Raw genomic sequence first — 19972 nt, 5'->3', positions numbered from 1 at the left:
AAAATATTTTCTTCTACTCACTCTGGGTGTGACTTCTCTGATAACTGGGTTTATCAGTAATTGGAGTGGCCACAGGAAAATACAACTGACTGTATTCCACAGATGGAGGAAGTTTGTCTAAACAAGAGGAGCCTTCCAGAAGAAAGCATTCCATTAATTAGGCTTGAATGTATCTATAAGTTGGTTTACTGATTTCTATTAAGATGCTGTTATGTTCACATGACAGCAAGCTGCATTGTCAACATTTACAAACAAGTTAGTTTACTTATCAAATTTCCATATTCTTCGCCTATAATGCATTGCGACAAGAACCAATGTCCCATAGGCTTATATCATTTGCTGTGACTGCAATTTTTTCCCTACTCACTCTGGGTGTGATGACTTCTCTGGAAAGTCGGTTCTTCATGAGTTGGAATGTCTGCAGCATGAGGCAACTGACTGTGTCGCATTGATGAAGGTGGCCAGCCAAAAGAGCCTAGAGAAATATACAGATTGATACAGAAATTGAACATTTAGTTGGATGACCACTGAGGTACATGTTACCTGTTCTCATGTGAAATTGTACAAAAACATTGAAACTAATTACCCCAAATGTGGCTTCTTGGGTAATGAGGTTCTTCATGGGTTCCAGTACTTGCCGCAAGAGGTAATTGACTTGATATTACTGCTGGAGGTCGCAGACCATAATGAAAGGAACCTTGCACTGAAGAAAAATACCATTAAAACAGTGTTACAAAAGGCACAATAGATTACCACTCAATCTTCTTGTTCAAGCATTATGGGGTGGGATAGGGTGTGTCATTTAAAGCAGAATACTTTATAATAACAAAATTGCATTAAGTGGCTACAGAGTAGAACGACTAATGACACAGAGCTCATTATTGTGCAAAGTTGGATGGTCTTCAAGTTCTCATAAATTTATCAATATGATTGCAACTGAAGAAAGATATAAGTATTATTTTCCTACTCACTCTGAGTGTGGTTTCCCTGAAATGTAGATTCTCCATAAGTCTGAGAAGCAACAGGAAAAGATAACTGATTGCATTCCACTGGGGGGCAGCCATAACCAGAAGGGCCTTGCAGAAGAAAAAACACCATATGATTAAAATAATGAAATTCAAGACCTGGCTGCTTTCATTCCACAGGGGAGAATCTAAATGCCAGCCGACAGTGGAGCAATTGACAAGATTTTAAAAAAGCAAAAAATCTACATGCCATGCCATCATGGCAACCAATTGGATTTACAGCTGTGTATATGTTGTGTTTATATATTAGGCAGCTAAATTGATTCTTAGTAGCAAGCCGAATCCCCTTGTTTAATATGCCCAATTCATCAAAACAATTATGGGAGCTAAAACTTCATGCAGTGAGGGTGACCAGCTTTAGAACCCTGTTTGAAGTTAACATATGTTTTGATTGCACAAAAAGATTTTTCTACCCACCCTGAGAATGGTGACTTCTCCAAAAAGTGGGTTCTCCATAAGTCTGAGTGGCTGACGGGAAAGGCATCTGACTTTGCCCCACTGACATGAACATGTCTACCCACAGAAAGAAAAAGGAGATTTTGTTAAACCAAACTTTGAGCACATCTATTTTTATTATTATACCTTTCTTTGGCACAGTTCTACCAAAACAAAGCATGCAGCAGAAAAAATCTGTTGTGTGTGGGCATTACACTGATCAGTGTTCCAATAAGTGTGCCACCAAATTCTGTTTGGTAACCAATCTGCTGGACTAATTGACAGTGACAGTGAGGGAGGGGAAGTGCCTTAATTTTTATTTTCCACAACCTAGTTTTTTTTTTAAAAAGGAAAAGTTTCATAGGATTTGGGGACTGAAACATTAAATAAAATTATGGTCAGACCCTTAACTAGTAAAGATAATTAAAATCTTGGACCAAATTATTGTGATATACAATACAGAGTTTTCAACAAATTGTAGCAATTGTACAAAGTAAGTTTTCCTACTCACTCTGGTACATTTGAGGGAGTGCAGCTGCAGTAAAAGGCAACTGACTGTGTTCGACTGATGAAGGTAACCTGCCATGACCAGAGAAGCCTTCCAAAAGAAAATGAAAAAACGAACTTAATAAAAACTTACACAATAATGTGATGCAGAATTTTTGCAATGTGGTAGAGGGGCTTTGAGGTCACTTGCTATTTGTTTTTGGGGGAAATTGTACATTTATATTTCCTACGTTTTTATTTCCTACTTACTTTGAATGTGGCTTCTCTGATAGTTGTGTCCTTCTTGAATCTGACTGGCCACAGTAGAAGGCAACTGACTGAGTTCCACAGATGGCGGCAGAAAGCCAGGGAATCCTTGACCAGAAAAAAAAAGACATATTCAAAAAGAAGCATATAATTATGTGTCCCCTAAAACAAGCCTTAAAGGATCTGGGAAATGATGATCTTTTAACAGGAAGAACTTGTAAGCTCTTTACACAAATTAAAACATATTGCACACAATGTTGATCAAAAATTTGGAAGACGTATAATTGTAGAAAAAATGTTTTCCTACTCACTCTGAGTGTGACTTGTTTGATACAATTGAATTAGAGGCTGCTCGACTGCAGACTGACGGTGTTCCACTGATGAAGCTGGCCTGTCATGACCAGAGGAGCCTTTTGAAAGAAAATGAAACTCTAAAATGTGCAACAAGGGCCTGTTAAAGGTCAGATGCGAAAAGATGTGATTTTTGTGTCAAAATGTGCCATATAAATTGTATAAATAATATTTCATACTCACTCTGAGTGTGAAAGGTTGCTTTATAAGTCTGACTGGCCACAGTTGGATGCAGCTGACTGTGTTCCACAGATGAAGGCGGTCTGCCAGTGGAACCTTGACAAGAAGGAGAAAAAACATTCAGATACTAGGTCACAGACATGATCACCAGTGCCACATAAAATACTAATCAAATCCTTCAATTTCAGGAAAAGGTTTTTGTAATGCACGTAATCAATGTACTCAACTGCAACCAAAATAATGCCTTGTACTCTATCTTGACATATTTACCTTCATGAGGATCAGGATCAGTCAATTCTTCTCTAAGTCGTTTTGAAGGCTGTGTACCAAAAAGGGATAATGGTCTTTTATCCTTTTTTGTCAAGGTTGGCCTGTTCTGTGATAAGCCTAGTGAAAGAAAATGACAATAAACAATGTAATTAACAACCATTAATTTTTTCAATACCCTTTATGCAGTGATCTAAATTCTAAAATTGGTTGATGAACCATAATTAACTTTCAAGTTCCACACAAGTGTTTGCATTTTTCTTTGCAAATGTAAAGTTCCGGTCATAAGATTTTGTTGGGCGAAAATACACGGCTATAAGACGCACCCTAATTTTGGCAAAAACATTCCAAAGTAAAACAGATTTTCCTTGAAAAAACCGTGCGCCTTATAACCGAATAAATACGGTAACTTAAGAAATGCAACACAACATCACAGTCATCTACAAATATGTAAAATTAAATAGCCTTGTTACAAGTACAACTTTGCCATCCAATCAGAGTTCATGTGATAAAGTACATGTAGGTATATTCAAACTGTTACAAAACTATCTAATAAATGACTGGCAAGTAGTTTTATAACATAGGGATGAAATAAATTTACTTCATACCCTGAAATTATTGTCATTGCAAAAACAAAAAATGTATTTTTTACCAAACACAATGTCCTGCATCTTTTCCAAAAGTAAGCCACAAGACTCCTGCCAACTGTACTTCTCCAAATACTTTTCACGAAGAAGTTTGGACTCAGCAAGTCGTACTTCTCTGCTTTTTTGACGAACAGCTTTGATTTTCCTGGCCCAGATTTCATGATGGTCTGAATCCACCACACATTGTGAACCATTAGGTACTTCCTTGAGGGCTTCTCCAAGTCCTGTGTTACCACTGACAAGTACAGGAAGACCAGCAGATAAGGCTTCAAGAGCAGTCAAACCAAAGCCCTCAGTCCTTGATGGCATTATCACCAGATCCACCTCAAAGAATAATCTGGCTAGTACTTCCCGGCTTTCCTTAAAGCTGCGAACAATTAGTTGATTACGGGCAATACCATGCTGAAGTAACTTTTCTGCTGTTTCACCTCCCTTCACTGCTGGCGCACAAATAAACCTGAGTTTGTAGGATTTGTCATCCAACTCTGCAATTGCTTGAGCAGCAAGGTCGTATCCCTTCAGATTAAAATCTTCACAGTCACCACTTCCAATTACTAAAACACAAAATGTTTTTCTTTCCTTGGTGGCTTGCTTTACCTCCAAAAACTCAGTGAAAATGCTTGGGGTGAGATTGAGAACATCTTGGTGCTTTTTCCCTGAGCAAAGATAACGTTTGTAAGCATCTGCCAGCTTGGGTCCAACTGCCACAACTTGATCAGCCAACTCACAGAGTTTAATCTCTGTTTGTTGCATTCGTTCACCTTCGGTAATGCTTTTGTACATCCCAAGTTCTTCAGGGGCAGTGTGAACAACTTGAATCCATTTACAATGATGACGCTGTCTTTTTATGATTGGTATTTGTCGACCAAGATGCACTCCATGTCCTATAATACAGTCCATGGCATGGTTTTCTGGTATATTAATCAGCCAATCAACTGGATCCACACCAGGCATTTTCTCTGCTTCAATGAGCTGAACCTTGTGACTAGCAGCATTGTTCTTATCCTCTTCACTGCACTGAGGGAGAAAGACACTAACTTGTACATTAGGGTGTTTAGCCAACTGTATTGAAAGTTCTCTGTTGATGGTTGACACATCTCCATTGGTTGATGATCTCCATTCACTACTTAACAGGGTAACTCTCAATGTCCTCGTTTCTGCTCCTGCCTGGCCTTCCTGTGATGTGGAGGCTATGCTGGGATCAGGGAACCCCTAAAATAAAAGAGAAAGAAATTTACTGAAGTGTTGCATGTATACCATACGAGTATTTCACTACCATAACTTTAGTCCCATTTGTGTTTATGTAACTAGTCAAGACACCTAAAAATTTATTGAGGACTGGATACAGACTAAGGATTGTTGTTGCTTCAGTAAGGCTTTCAAGATATACCAGACCTTGTAAGAAAAAAATTAATGTGGTTTTAGGCAAGGATAACCTTGAGACATTATGCGAGTCAGCCACCGCCCCTCTTGGAGGCGACCTCTCAGCCCTGTGCTGGGGTCATCTTGTGGTTTGCACCACTCCATCACATTTGTACAATGAAGTCATTTTATTGAAAAAGTGACAGCTCGAAAATAGCTATTGATCCACCACCTTTCACATCTAACACTTGAGGTAAAATGTAGAGCTGTCCTCTCCCAGGATATTGGTCACTTTGATATTCAAGATGCAAGCTTGGTGATCAGTGCTATTGTAAAGGTGGCTAAACAGAGGAAGTGTCCACAGGGCAGAATATTAAACATTCAACATCTCACCCAGGGCTAATCAGATAAAAGTATGTTACCTTTGATAGCCCAGACATCACAGGAATTAGCCTTTAGTCTTGAAAACAGACACTAAGATAAAATAAAAAAAAATTACAATTAGAGCCAGTCTTCATCTCAGTCAAAACAACAAAATATTAATTGGACAGTCAAGTACTTTATAGGATCATGAAATCAAATTAATTAGCACAATTTATTGATTAAACTATGTTTTCACCTAAACAAATATATATGCATGTACAGTACCCTAGCACATAAAGATAGAGATTTTTTAAACAGCAAACAAAGCTTACACTTCATTACTTGACAATTAGCTTTATTTGATCTTGGTACTAAAAGAAATTAATGATAACAATCTTTTATAATTATTATTATTATAATGACAAAAACTTACCAAGTCTTGTTACAAATGTCTTTTGACATCTTGAACCCAGACATGAATACTGCAGCTGACTAACTCACTGAACCTTTAAAAATATAAAATACCAACAAATGTATTTCAAGGACTGCATTAGAAATGTTTTTGTAAGAATCAACCAGACACAACAATATTGTTACCATGCAAGTAAAATTCACAAATTTAAAGCACACAAATCACCACATTAACAGTGCTCGAAACTAACTTTTGCGAGTGGTCTTCCATGGACAAGTGAAGTGAAGTTTTTACTGGTCCTAGAGGAAACTTAACTGGTCCCATATTAATAACTTGCTTTTACAAAGAACACAGTAAGTACGGTCCTTACTGTGTTCTTTATAAAAGCAACTTATTATATGGGGCAGCCTTGGATCAGGAATATAAAGAACAAGATGTTTTTCTTCTAAAATGTGTCTATAATATTAACAACTTTTCAAATAAAGTTATCAGAAAATCAACATAGTCAGGAGTGTTCATTCTTTCAGTAAACAGCCTTAACAGGGCAGAGTTAATGTTCAATAAAGTCAATCCAGGTAGTTTACAGGGCAGAGTTATGTTCAATAAAGTCAATCCAGGTAGTTCGGTCGACGAGCCCTCTGGCTTTCTTGCACCCAGTGAAAAATTGCTTTTTCAGCAAATTCTTTTCTCTATGCTTCTTTAAAAGCCCTTTCTTTTCGCGCTTTTTTGGCTTGGGTTGGTTCAGTTGGTTCGGAATTCTCGCAGCCTTCGCAACTTTCTTGAACATTCTTCTCATTAACGGACTCTGTTTGACCTGTCCTTTTGAAGTAGTTCTGTAACGAAAAAGCTTGGCGAGCTGCCATCGTTGTTGTTCAGGTTTTAACCGCCAAATATGCAAAGAAGAACTCACAATACGGAACCAAACAGCTGGATTACACAAGTTTACCACGCGATCACAACCCCCTGCAATGTTGATGCCTACGGCGCATGCCTCTGGATTTCTCGACCCAGTTTCTAACGAATTTCAAAATGGCGTCGAAGGATAAATGAGCGATCGTAAACAAGAGACAAAGCATGCACTTAATAGTCATTTTTATTAACTCAAGATATACAAAATCAAAGAGTAATGAAGGGAAGGAGCAGTGTACTCCTCCACGAGCAAGAGTAAGTGGAAATTTCACTCGTCCGCTGGGAAATTTAACTCGTTTTTGACGAGTGAACGACCATTAGCTTCGAGCACTGAATCATTAAAATTATTTTTGACAAAAAAACTTTAATTGATATAAATGTCGCATACATGTATCATTTTTGCAAATTTGTGGACACAGGTAAGAGGGTTAGGCGAGGGTTTGCTTTGTAGGTGGGGAGGGGTACAGGGTTTTCAAAACAAGCCGGCGACTGCTGGAGTTTCACCGGCTGGCTACTTGATTTTATCTGGCCGGGTAATCGCAGTGTAATAGCAGTCAGCTCACGACAAACAAGCTCGGCATTGTCTCAGCCGCCTCGTCTTCCAGCTGCTGACACATACTACAAGAGGGTGGTAAAGGGGATTTTTGTGACCTGTCCTTTTTTTTTTCGTGTGAAAGGCGAAATGCCTATTTTTTTCTTGTGAATCATGACTTTCATAGAAGCCGTGAACCTTGATTTTCCAAAATTATCTCTTTTATTTTCTGTGAAGCGTGAAATGCCAATATTATATTTTTGTGAATAATTTGTGAAAGGGCCATTTTATTATCCGTGAAATATGATCTATACCCCTCACCCTTTACAACCCTCCTACAACACATTTTGAAATCCCTGATGATGGTACAAAAACATGAGCCAACAGGAATACGGCAATAACCTGAGATCATGCCCTCCCTCCCTTCTTTATATCACTCCGGGAAGGGAGGGCATGATACATTTACTTAAATGAAAAATACCAAAATTGCAGTCAGGAGTTGACATTAAATAAATGCTCTTTATAAATTCTGACGCTGACTTATTTGAGCGTAAACAACACTCATAATCTACTCAAGAAGTTTTGACCAAATAAGTCAGCATCAGAATTTATAAAGAGCATACATTTACTTGTCGGATCGCATGTAAAAAAACCGGATTGGTCAAGAAACAATACTCAATGAAGCGGTGTGGACTGATTGGCTGTCGTATTTCAACGAGACTTCCAGTCAGAAACTGGTGGTAATTTAACGGCTTAGAAGTGGCGTGTTTACTGCGAGGATGAGTTCTCTTCTACGTTAGCTGAAGCCCTGACAAATTTCAAGTGTAATTCTCTGAAGGCAGAACAGATATGCTGTGCGATAATGCGTAATTTTGTTTCGAGAAGATGTTTTGGCAGTTCTTCCAATGCATTTCAGGAAAAGTTTAATTTACCAATGAAACAATTTTCCAGAGGTGTTGGAATGTTTACAAACGCGACACAATCCTATCTGTCGTGAAACAAACAGCTCTTGTCGGTGAATTCCTTGTTTTTTCTTTCTTTTGTGAGCTGTAATAAAGGGACAGCGTCTACAGCTGATATATATATATATATATATGTTTGCAAGCGCCATCTCACCATGCTACTTACATGTAAAGCATTTTTATTTCAGCACAGTGAAGTTTTAATACAGGCTGTACATCCACAATTATTCTGCAGACATTTTTCACCTCTCATGTAATCCGAGTCCAGAATTTGCCGCCAACTACAAAGAGTGGTTTGACAGCTCGACGACACCTTAGTTTATTTATATCAGGAGGCGGTTGATGGCTGGTTAAACAAATGTATCAGGCGTTCTTTTTTCCCTCCCCCTTTCGAAAAAAGAACGCCTGATCGCAGGTTATACGACAACAGCCTCCATACGCATTTCGGCCCATACAGAGCACAGAGCACAGAGCAAAGGACAATCAAAAAAATAAACATTCTATGATCCACTAAAAGCAATCTCATGACAATCGCTCACCTTGCAATATTTAGCCAACACATAAATTATCAACTTTGTGAACCATCTGTCTAGTAACTATATTAACCATACTGGCTTTGTTTTGGTTTGTCATTACTTCTGCTGCTATTCTTCCTCAGTGGGTTTTTTTATTTGATTTGTAGATAATCGGCATGTTGCAAACAAATTAATGATAAATTGTGGCATAGCACCTCTCACACAATCATTTGTACAAATATTAAACTGCAGATTCTGCCTAAATTATAACTTTTAAAAAGTTGCAATGAGGCGTGAAAATGCAAATACAGAGATGTTTATTATCATTTGCAATCAGAGTTTCAATGGCGAATTTTAATTTGTAAGTTTCCTTAAATAATGACATCCGAAAAGCAAAAATTACTACTTTCCGTAGTAGCAGCTACATGCGGGTGCTACCTAACTTATTGCAATCTCTTCACACTGGTTCCAAGAAGGAGTAACGTGGTTAGTAATTAATTAGGATGGTTCCAGACCGATGACCATACACAGGACTGGCTGAAATAATTATTAATGGCTACATTCTTACCCCATGTTAACAAGTCTAAATTTTCACCATCATTTTGAAAAAGGGGAACAAAGTAGTCGTGCCAACAAAACTACAGATTGGGTGAATACCTGCTCTGTCATGGATGAACATTTGTTTTGGGGCGGGATATAAAGTTCCCTAAATACTACATAGAGACAATCAACAAGCAAGCATGGCGCCATATTGAGATAAAGACGCTTTTAACTTGAAGGTAAATTGGAATTCTCTGATAAATCGAACTAAAGCAGATCAGTTCCTGGTTATTTATGACTCTTCTGATTGTACTTACAGTGCGGACACTTGAACCATGAACACTTGACATTTTTTTGGGCCTTTTTTGACGGTTAACCAATGAGAGCTCTTCTTATAAACAAAAGGATTAGCATTTTTTAAGCGCCGTCCAATCACAGCGGTGGCGGGAAAATGTAATGTGAGTGTTTTTTTTATGTCAGCGTCTTGGCAATATTTCGAATGTGAAATGGCCTACGCGCCTACTAACTACGCTGGTAAGTAAATATTTTTTTCGCTAGAATCAAGTTTTCTGCAAGATTTTATTGCCACCGAATCTTTTTATTCCTGTTCGGCAAAGGTGAATACAAACTCGGCGTCAATCGACAGCAAGGGATCTACGGCAACTCATAATTATTTTTATCTTCCACATGAAAACAAATAAACTCGCTCTTGCTACTAAACAACGTAGATTTCTTTCAAATGCAGGAGCAAATTAGACATAATGTATATTAAGAACTACACTTTATTGAATAAAAACTGTTCTGATTCAAAATAAGTCCAGCAAATAGCATACTTTAGAAAATACGGATATGTCTGATTCTGTTGCTATTTTTATCTCATCCGTGGGAATAAATAAATTCGCTCTTGTCGCTACACAAATGAAATTTTCTTCAAGCGCAATAAGACATAAGAATATATGTTACAAACAATACTTTATTAAATAGATTCTGTTCTGAGTCAACTTTATTGTCACGTTCTAATAGTCTAAGAGTAAAACTTTAATTTGTACAGCACAATCACAACCAGAAATCTAGTTACAGCTAGTGTAACAGAACCGGTACATTATTTCAAGCCGAAATGAAAACACGCAAAAATAAAAACACAACAGGGAACATACATGTATCAAACGCAGTTTACTGCAGCATAACATGAGCAAAGTACAATTTTACCATTTGTATGCATTCGTTTTTTCCGTTTACTGCACTCGGAGAGGGTCAACAATAATTCCATGTTTATACTCTTCGGTAACACTTGGCAATCTCCAGTCGCAATTTTCCTCTAATTGAACTTTATTTCGCAGCGCTTGCTGAAGAATCATCAAGTCTCTATCAGGCAGAACGATCTAAATATTTCGCTGGGTTCTGTTTCGTTTTGTCCTTCAGCTTTCAAAGGTGGACATCATTACACAAGGGCTTTTTTTGATGATATGTTGTTCAGTTCGGCTTCCAATACGCGTCGTTCCGCTAGTAACAGCTTATCAGGAGACGGGAAGAACGAGTCCAAATCCTCAGATTTCACGTTTCCGCTCACCTTCGTGAGGGGAACCCCCAGTTTTCGAACTAAAGCGAAAGTCTTTCTAATTTCATGCCTGAAGATAATGATTTGAGCCTCACATAAACTTCACTCTTGTCAGCCATGATCGTTTCACTCTCAATAAATGTACGAGCCTCGTTATAAAGTCACTTCGTGATTGGATGATGCCAAAAAAGCGGGAAAAAAGTCTTGGTGTTCATGGTTCGAGTGTCCTCACTGTAACAACAGCGCGTGCAGCACACAAGAATGTTTGCATTCCTCCGTCACTGGCTACGCTAGCGATCAAACAATCAGTGACCGCTGTGATTTTAATAAGCTTACATTTACACAATTTCTCTCGACAAAACGTTAACAATCATTACAACAGACATAAAGATTTATAAATATCTTAACACTTGTCTAGAAGCTACAAAGAAATGTAAGAGAATCAAAACAAAGAAAACTTTGGATGCTTAAAGTAAACTTACCTTTGATCGATCGTCAAACCGAGCCACAATGCTGACTGTTTTCACAGCCAAACAAACGTTAATCGCCACTATTTTGATGAGCTGGCTACATGATGACAAGCTTGGTGAAAAGCTGAAATCACCCCATGATTGCAATTTTACCAAAAGCCAAATTAACTCCAGTGAAGTGACCTCTCCAGCTGAAGAGATCAAGAAGATGAGATCAAACCTCACTTCCTGCTTTGATTGGCTTTCCCAAAATTCCCAGGACAGCTTTCGGTTTCCAAAAATGGATATGAATCATTTTTATTGGTCTATTCAGTGTCACGTGTCCTTGACTTACCGGATTGGCAAAGCTCGGACAATGGACTATTCCACAAAAGGATTTTGGACTTAATATGAACTTGAAGATTGCGACTATAATTTGTACGATATGTTAACCTTGGACAGCAGATATAAAAAATTCACGAAAGGCGTCATCGTTGCCTTCCGTTAGCGACTGGGTCCTGTTGTTTTTTCAATGACCAAACAGCAACAAGACTAGAAGTACCACGGGCAGTCTTTGAAATCTCAAACGCGGACATATTTCATTACATCCATGATCATAACCCTTTTTGTAAAGTTAGTTATCTTACCTTTATGTTACAAAAAAAAAATTCATATTCCATCATTTGACCTTAAGTTATATCTACCACCAGTATCCCTAACAGATATAAGTTCGGAAATGTAAGGCGGAGCGAGACCATGGATAGCCTTAAACGTTAACAACGACATTGGGATGGCCTATGAAAGACGCGAGGAAAACGCGAGGCGCGTGTTGCTTTCCTACTCTCATGAGTCTCATCTCGTGTTAGTTGCTTGTCGAACTCAACCATCGCGCATATCACGCGCTCCGCGGTAAGCCCAGTTAAAAGATTGTTTAATACCTCGAATCAACAACTGTTGTAACCTTGGGATGCACTTTAGTTTACGGTTTTCATACCTGGTTCAAACTTGAGATACCGTAAAATCCCGCCTGTAATCCCTGGGGTTATACAACTTCGTATTAAAGGGGCTCCAGATGGGCTTGGGGTGGCCGTTTTATATCCGGGAGACGCTTATAAGCAGAATTAAATAAAAAACATTTCGAAATGAGTTACAGTAGTGTTGATCGAATTAAGTTTTTTATTTGATTTGTTTTAAATTGAATTAAGCTTTACAACGTCTTGATAAATCAAAGTCATTTCAATATTCAGAACAATTTTGGGAGAGAGGGGCTTATTTCAGGGTGGGCTTAATGTATTTTTTTGTCTACAGGTAGATGTCCCTATACGCGAGGGGCTTTTATGCGAGGGGGGGGGGGGTGGCGGGTTATAAGCAAGATTTTACGGTATCGAGAGATGAGCGCAAGCATAGTCACATCCTGATGTTCACACTGGCGCTGGCACAACTAAGACGACATACACAAGCCGTCGTACATTACATGAACATTACATGATGGAAGTCACGTCAACAGCCAAATCTTGTTGTGCTTATCTCTCGTCTGTTGACACTCGTGAAATACGCACAAGCACAAGAACGAAAAACAGATTTCTTTTATTCGCTTCACGCCAATCTCGTTCCCAGAGTTCACACTCCGCTTGACAGCCTCCAGGTAACGACGGTCGTTTCCCGTCCCGCGGGAAAAGGGAAACGCGGGCTCTGGGGACGAGATTGACTTCACTTCACACACGAGTTCTCTTATGCTTATCGCACAAGTGTGAACCAGGCTTTGAAAGAATCGGAAGAGACGTGTAACCACAAATGCTTTATAAAATGTTCATCATATAACACGTGCTCTGACTGGTCGCTTCTTGTTTACAAAGCCTGACGAAAAAACACTCCAGAAAGTTTGGGGGAATTCAAAAATACTTTTTCGAACCGCAGAGCTTACATAAACTTGCGAATTCTCCGAACTTTTTCTCGTGTTTGCGCTTCAATCAGGTTATTTAACCTGGATTTAAACACACGCACCATTTACCTTATGGTTGCTTATTCTCGTGGGACTTAATTTTCGCTATTTTTGAAAACTCGCGAAATTTTAAAAGGACCCGCGAAAATCTATTTTTAACTTTTATTAACGTATTTTTAATGTTTTGGCCAAATCGCGAAAATTAAGTCCGGCGAAATATGCTCGTTCCATTTTCGCGAATAAGTTTCCGGGAAAATAAGTCTATTTCTTACATCATGATGGCAATACCGCTTATTGGAGCGAGGTCACAAATGTAACCACGGCTGTTAAAGTTTCGCTTATGAAAGCTATATCTGTTTATTGGAGAAACTGACTGAATGTCCGTTAAGAAAGAGATCTTCGTTTATGGGAGCAGTCCATTTGCGAGCATTTAACTGTACTATGTCACGCAAGAGGCTTATCCCCTTTAATTGTCAACATACACTTTCTGTTTTTCCGTTGGTGGAACCGGAGCCATTGCAAAAGAAAACCTTTGTACAACAAGAACTTCAAGGAATGGATCACGATATTAATTCTCCTTACTGATCGTTATACATTCCTCTTAATGTTAGTTGTGAGAATTTAGTGGTACAACAAGACAATATCTCCAGTTGATGATTTTCTATATTCTCATCACTTGTCTGCTTAGCAATGTATTGATATTGTAAGGAGAAAATTGATCTTGATCACTCTTGGAAATCAAAGGGTTTACTGCTCCTTCTGTGGAAACCAACATCAACAACAACAAACAGAGATTAAAACTATAAATGATTTTAATAATATACTGAAATTATATTTTTATCCGAGTTGTTTCACAACAGTCCCAAGTAATTTCATTGTTCTTTTTCTTTGTACTTGGTATTTTATGTCAATGAATGTTTCTCAAGTCTCTTGTTCTGATACAAAAACATTAGGAACGCTTGAGAAAACTTCTAAGCATCACGATTAAAAAATCATTGCTAAAGAGCAATGAAAGACACTTTGTGCCTTCTAGTATTACAATGCTAAATATAATACATCTAGTTTTCCTTATTATCATAACAGTTCAGTTACATTAAGGAGCAGATCAGCTAATGTTTACTTGGAATACTCTCCTTCCAGTGTTTTTCTTTTTTTTTTGAAGGTTTTTGCCGACAGAATAAAACTGTACTGTATCATCAGCTTATTAACAAGTTCCTTAGTAAAGGAAAGGTAGTTGGTACTGTGGTCAAGCTTCCCTGCGATTTACTTGTTAGGTATCACACATTACAATGAAATCAGTCCAGTGATCACACTACTTGGCCACGTATTCAAATTACAATTATTTGGTAAAGAGAAAAAACTACTGGCTGCTTTCCTAGAAGTGTTTTTAGACGGTTTCCGCTGAACAATCGAGCAAAAAAGGCAAAAAATGAAGGTACCAAAACAAGCTCATGGTATGGTCACAGTTAACAAGAACTTATCAAAATTTTACGCTGACCCCGCGCAAGAGAAATGAATTTGAAGTTCTCCATATTTTAGTTAAAATGGACGTTTCAGGTCTGTTTAAAAGAAAATAACACGCGGTTTAAGCTTTTTTACGAGGTTTGACATTAACTTTCTCGAGAATGCTTTAGAAATGAATTACTGTGAGATGTTTCAAACAGTATACAAAATGTCACCGAGCTATAAGTAGATTTTTGGTAATTAATTTCAGCGGAATCCGTCTTAATTTGACACGCGGTTAGTTGTCATAAAAACATCAATGTCAAGAGGCCTTGTTTTCAAGAAAGACAACCTCCCCCAGTTTACAATTAAATAGCTGAACTACTCCTCAATACACCTGACAGTTACAGCAGAGGTGTCAGACACGAACAGCTGCAACAAGCAGTCACAACTTTACGTTAATAATTACAAAACAAAACTAGGACCATGTCTTCTTTCATTTCGAAACAAAATGTCAATGTGACATATTACTTAGAAAAACAAGATCTTTTCTCATTATGTATACACTAACTGCATTGTAATAAACAGGTCTGTTTAGGAGGCGTGTACTGAGAAGAAAACACCATAGGTTAACTTACTGGGCGACTACTCCAACCAAGGCCACTTGACAAAATCTGTGCACAATAGGGAATGAAAACCTTGTATGTAAACAAAAGATTTCCCACAAATTGTGGATCTACACCAGCTGCATGCTACCGAGGCAATAAATTTGTGTCCATTTCCATCGTTTTAACGTGCAAACACTATTGGTGATTTGTGAAGATTTTGCTTGGGTGGTTGATTGGAGTAGTCACATTGTAAAGGTCTAGCGAGTTTACAGGACATCAATGCATGATCAGATGGTCACAAATTGTTACGGGAGAATTTCCGTGTTTCAGTCATTTCTATGTTATCCTTATTTCAGCATTTTAAAACCACTCAAAAACCAACAGTAGTTCCTGTCCAAGTAGAAATTCATCTTTTGTCTTGTGTTTGGAAATTGTACACCTGTACATCTGCAGCTTTTGTTCATAACCGCAGTTCATTTAGTAGGACAAACATTTCGATAACTTATTCTTTTGAGTTTTCCGTTCATAATTTAAAGTTCCTGGTTTTTATTAGTTTCCACGGAAGTTCGCCAGCTGAACTTATTTTCCTTAATGAAGTTATATTGCTTTTCATTCAAGGGTTGCTCTTAGTTAGTTAGCTGAGCAAACCAATTCCAGAAATCTTAATAAGCTTTTCATTTTTAATTTCCTATGCTTGCTTAACCTTAATTTAAGTTCGCTATTTCTAATTTCAAAGTTGTGATTTTTAATCTAAGTTCTCGTTTTTAATTTTGTAAGCTTCCTACTGTTGATATAAGTTCGCTCTTGTAATTGCAATCGTTTCCTTATTTATTGTACTCAATAGAAAGCTTTTGTTCACATTGTAAACACCTTATTTGTAGCAACGATATATAAGGAGCTACGTTGTAAAAGTTTCTTTGATTACATCGGTGATCGCATCGGCGATTACATCGAGGATTACGAAGTTAGTTAGAATAAACTACTGTTGGACCCAAGTTCTGTCTCAGCCTTACGTCTGTAGTTCTGAAGTTCCTTGAAGTTAGATCGCCGTGTACAGAAGCTAGTGACGAAGCTTCGTTTCCGCAGCAAGTGAGTGCTCTACCGAGTTAAGTTCCCCATATTTCAGTGGTATTTGAGTCATATCTCAGCCAGATTTCAGCGTAGCTACAGCGCACTTCTCTCTCAGTTCAAAAGTCGGTTCAAACGCACAAACCAAGGAAAAACGTATCGTCACAGTTACCCGGATTCTCCACCACTTTAGTAGGACTAAATGAACTGCGGTTATGAACAAAAGCTGCAGATGTACAGGTGTACAATTTCCAAACACAAGACAAAAGATGAATTTCTACTTGGACAGGAACTACTGTTGGTTTTTGAGTGGTTTTAAAATGCTGAAATAAGGATAACATAGAAATGACTGAAACACGGAAATTCTCCCGTAACAAAATGTGCCCTGAATGCTGTAAGCAGCATCTCAACGAACACGAAGTTTTCATTAAGGGGAGGAGGCTTGTGCTCTCACCACAATTCCTTCAGTCCCTCTTCTAAATTTTCGTAAAACGCCTCCAAGATGCACTTGATTAGGTGCTGAGTACAACTATGACTAACGGTAATTCACTCACATTCCTTTCTCTGAAAATTGATTGACTCTGTGATTTCTATCCAGTATGTTGTTTAATAATGGTGTGTTTGCGCAATTTTGACTGGACAACAAAAATCTAAAACTCTTTGGCTACGTATTCAAAAATTTGCCAAAAAAATCAGCAAACTGTACTGATGGTTCCTTCTCATCACTGCCTCACCATGATAACGGACCTGTCTAAACTAAGTAATACATTTGCCTGAAGGTTTTGAAAAACTGTTATTTGCATCAGCTTCTGATGTGGAAACGAAACATTTGGATTGGTTTCTGGTCGAAAATGTCTTTGATAACTTTGAAAATAGACCATATTCACGATAGCTGCCATAATGGTTTTCATATTATAATGAAAATTAGCCACGTTGTCTTCCAAGGGGCAAACATTGAAATGATGCCATTTCTCGGAAAATCGGCTCGTCAAAATAGTGAACTAACGAGGGGTGAAACACGATGCAACGGTTCCAATTTATTTTCCTGAGTAGACAGTTGTTCTACTTTCCATAAAAACTGCGAGTAGTTCCTCATTTTTTTCAGGCTTAGTCGAGTGTGCCAGCACGTGACTGTGCATGAATATCACCTTGTGTGATGCATCTCCTCATGCTCGGTGATCTCCGCACATGCTCACCAACTCAACTAACTTTTCTAGGGCCGAAAAAATTATTTTGGTGAGTGGGCTGGCCCGCCCCCCTCTTATTGCAGGGTCTGGATTATCGGGCCCCCCACTTATCTGAAGGTCTAGATCTGCTACTCCCTAAAGAAAAATCTGGGATGAAACTGTTTTGGAATGCAAATGCGAAAAAATCCTGGTAAACTGACAAACCTGTTTAGTATTGTACAGAGTTTCACAAAAATCTGCACTGTGTAACAAAACAAACTGTTTATCGACACAAGTTTTCGAAAGAAACTGCACAACAAAAAAAAACAACCAAGATTAATGATTGAAACCACTCCACCTTGCATGCAACATCCCTCATGAAACATTTTTCCATACCACTGTTGCCAAGTGCACACAATACCAACAGCCACGATAATCAAAACAAACGTTGCCTGGTAAAAGTACTTAAAAACAAAAGGCTCTCATTACTCAACAGCCAGCACTGTTATCTTCAACTCAACTGATAAATTGAAAATTGATACAAATAAACAAATGATAGTCAATTGTGTGGTATGTTAATGTACTTAGAAATGCAAATGCTAGACTGGAATTTTTAAATTGAACTTTGTTCACAGAATTATAGTTTTGAGCACTCAATAGCCTCTGCATACAAGCTTACTGTTAGATTAAGGGAAGTTAGTGACTTACAGTTCACCAATCGTTTACTGATATCACATCTGAGGAGTTTACTTGTATCACTGTGGTCGTTAATTGTGAAACTCAGAGAAGCTATTGTGTCACTTTTAGCCAGACTGTCGCACAGATAATTTAACCAGTCTCCACTTGTACCACTAAAGTTGTTGAATGTCAAAGAAAGTGAAGTTATTGACGTGCTTTTCGCCAAGCCATCACCAAGACCATGTCCCCAGTCTCCACTTATGCCACTGTAGCTGTTAAATGTAAGACAAAGTGTAGTTAATGACATGTTTTTCGCCAAACCATCACCCAGACCACGTGCCCATTCTCCACTTGTGACACCATAGCTGTTGAATGCAAGACTCAGTGAAGTTAATGACGTGTTTTTCGCCAAACCATCACCCAGACCCCGTCCCCAGTCTCCACTCATGTCAATGCAGCTGCCGAATGTAAGACTAAGTGTAATTAATGACGTGTTTTCCGCCAAACCATCACCCAGATCTCGTGCCCAGACTCCACTCATGTCACTGTAACTGTCGAATGTAAGACTAAGTGTAGTTAATGACCCGTTTTTCGGCAAACCATCACCCAGAAAACGTGCCCAGTCTCCACTCATGGCACTGTAGCTGTCGAATGTAAGACTAAGTGTAGTTAATGACGTGTTTTCCGCCAAACCATCACCCAGAACACCTGCCCAGTCTCCACTCATGTTATTATAGCTTTTGAATGTAAGACTAAGTGTAGTTAATGACGTGTTTTTCGCCAAACCATCAGCCAGACAACGTGCCCAGTCTCCACTTATGGCACTGCAGCTGTCGAATGTAAGACTAAGTGTAGTTAATGACGTGTTTTTCGCCAAACCATCAGGCAGACAACGTGCCCAGTCTCCACTCATGGCACGGCAGCTGTCGAATGTTAGACTAAGTGTAGTTAATGACGCGTTTTTCGCCAAACCATCACCCAGAACACCTGCCCAGTCTCCACTCATGTTATTATAGCTTTTGAATGTAAGACTAAGTGTAGTTAATGACGTGTTGTTCGCCAAACCATCACCCAGACCAAGTCCCCAGACTCCACTCATGACACTGTAGCTGTTAAATGTAAGACTAAGTGTAGTTAATGACGTGTTTTTCGCCAAACCATCAGCCAGACCACGTCCCCAGTCTCCACTCATGTAAATGCAGCTGTCGAATGCAAGACTAAGTGTAGTTAATGACGCGTTTTTCGCCAAACCATCACCCAGACCACGTGCCCAGTCTCCACTCATGTTACTATAGCTTTTGAATGTAAGACTAAGTGTAGTTAATGACGTGTTCTTCGCCAAAAAAACAGCCAGACCACGTCCCCAGTCTCCACTCATGTCAATGCAGCTGTCGAATGCAAGACTAAGTGTAGTTAATGACGCGTTTTTCGCCAAACCATCACCCAGACCACGTGCCCAGACTCCACTCATGGCACGGTAGCTGTCGAATGTAAGACTAAGTGTAGTTAATGACGTGTTTTTCGCCAAACCATCACCCAGACCACGTGCCCAGTCTCCACTCATGTTATTATAGCTATTGAATGTAAGACTAAGTGTAGTTAATGACGTGTTTTTCGCCAAACCATCACCCAGACCACGTCCCCAGTCTCCACTCATGCCAATGCAGCTGTCGAATGTAAGACTAAGTGTAGTTAATGACGTGTTTTTTGCCAAACCATCACCCAGACCACGTTCCCAGTCTCCACTCATGGCACTGTAGCTGTTGAATGTAAGACTAAGTGTAGTTGATGACGTGTTTTTCGCCAA

At 38.8% G+C, this 19972-nt stretch overlaps 2 protein-coding genes across 2 annotated transcripts in view; both read right to left on the bottom strand.

Moving 5' to 3' along the window:
* The window catches only part of LOC144637528 (uncharacterized), a 65480-nt gene extending 53937 nt beyond the window's left edge, over positions 1-11543 (bottom strand). Inside the window, exons 1-5 of the mRNA XM_078496602.1 lie at positions 11294-11543; positions 5817-5889; positions 5443-5494; positions 3664-4870; positions 3015-3131 (exon numbers count right to left, since the gene is read on the bottom strand). Coding sequence (XP_078352728.1) covers positions 3015-3131; positions 3664-4870; positions 5443-5460 — 1342 coding nt within the window. The 5' untranslated portion in view covers positions 5461-5494; positions 5817-5889; positions 11294-11543. The remainder of the gene's footprint in view (positions 1-3014; positions 3132-3663; positions 4871-5442; positions 5495-5816; positions 5890-11293) is intronic.
* LOC144637526 (uncharacterized) overlaps positions 1-19972 on the bottom strand; it is a 117829-nt gene that overhangs the window by 33799 nt on the left and 64058 nt on the right. Inside the window, exons 19-20 of the mRNA XM_078496597.1 lie at positions 368-475; positions 22-132 (exon numbers count right to left, since the gene is read on the bottom strand). Of these exons, the coding sequence (XP_078352723.1) occupies positions 22-132; positions 368-475 (219 nt within the window). The remainder of the gene's footprint in view (positions 1-21; positions 133-367; positions 476-19972) is intronic.

This window comes from Oculina patagonica, chromosome 14, assembly GCF_052425735.1.
Source record: "Oculina patagonica isolate OP01 chromosome 14, crgOcupat, whole genome shotgun sequence".
NCBI classification, from domain to species: domain Eukaryota; kingdom Metazoa; phylum Cnidaria; class Anthozoa; order Scleractinia; family Oculinidae; genus Oculina; species Oculina patagonica.
The sequence above is the reverse complement of the archived record's forward strand: the minus strand, read 5'-3'. Positions and strand labels throughout refer to the sequence as shown.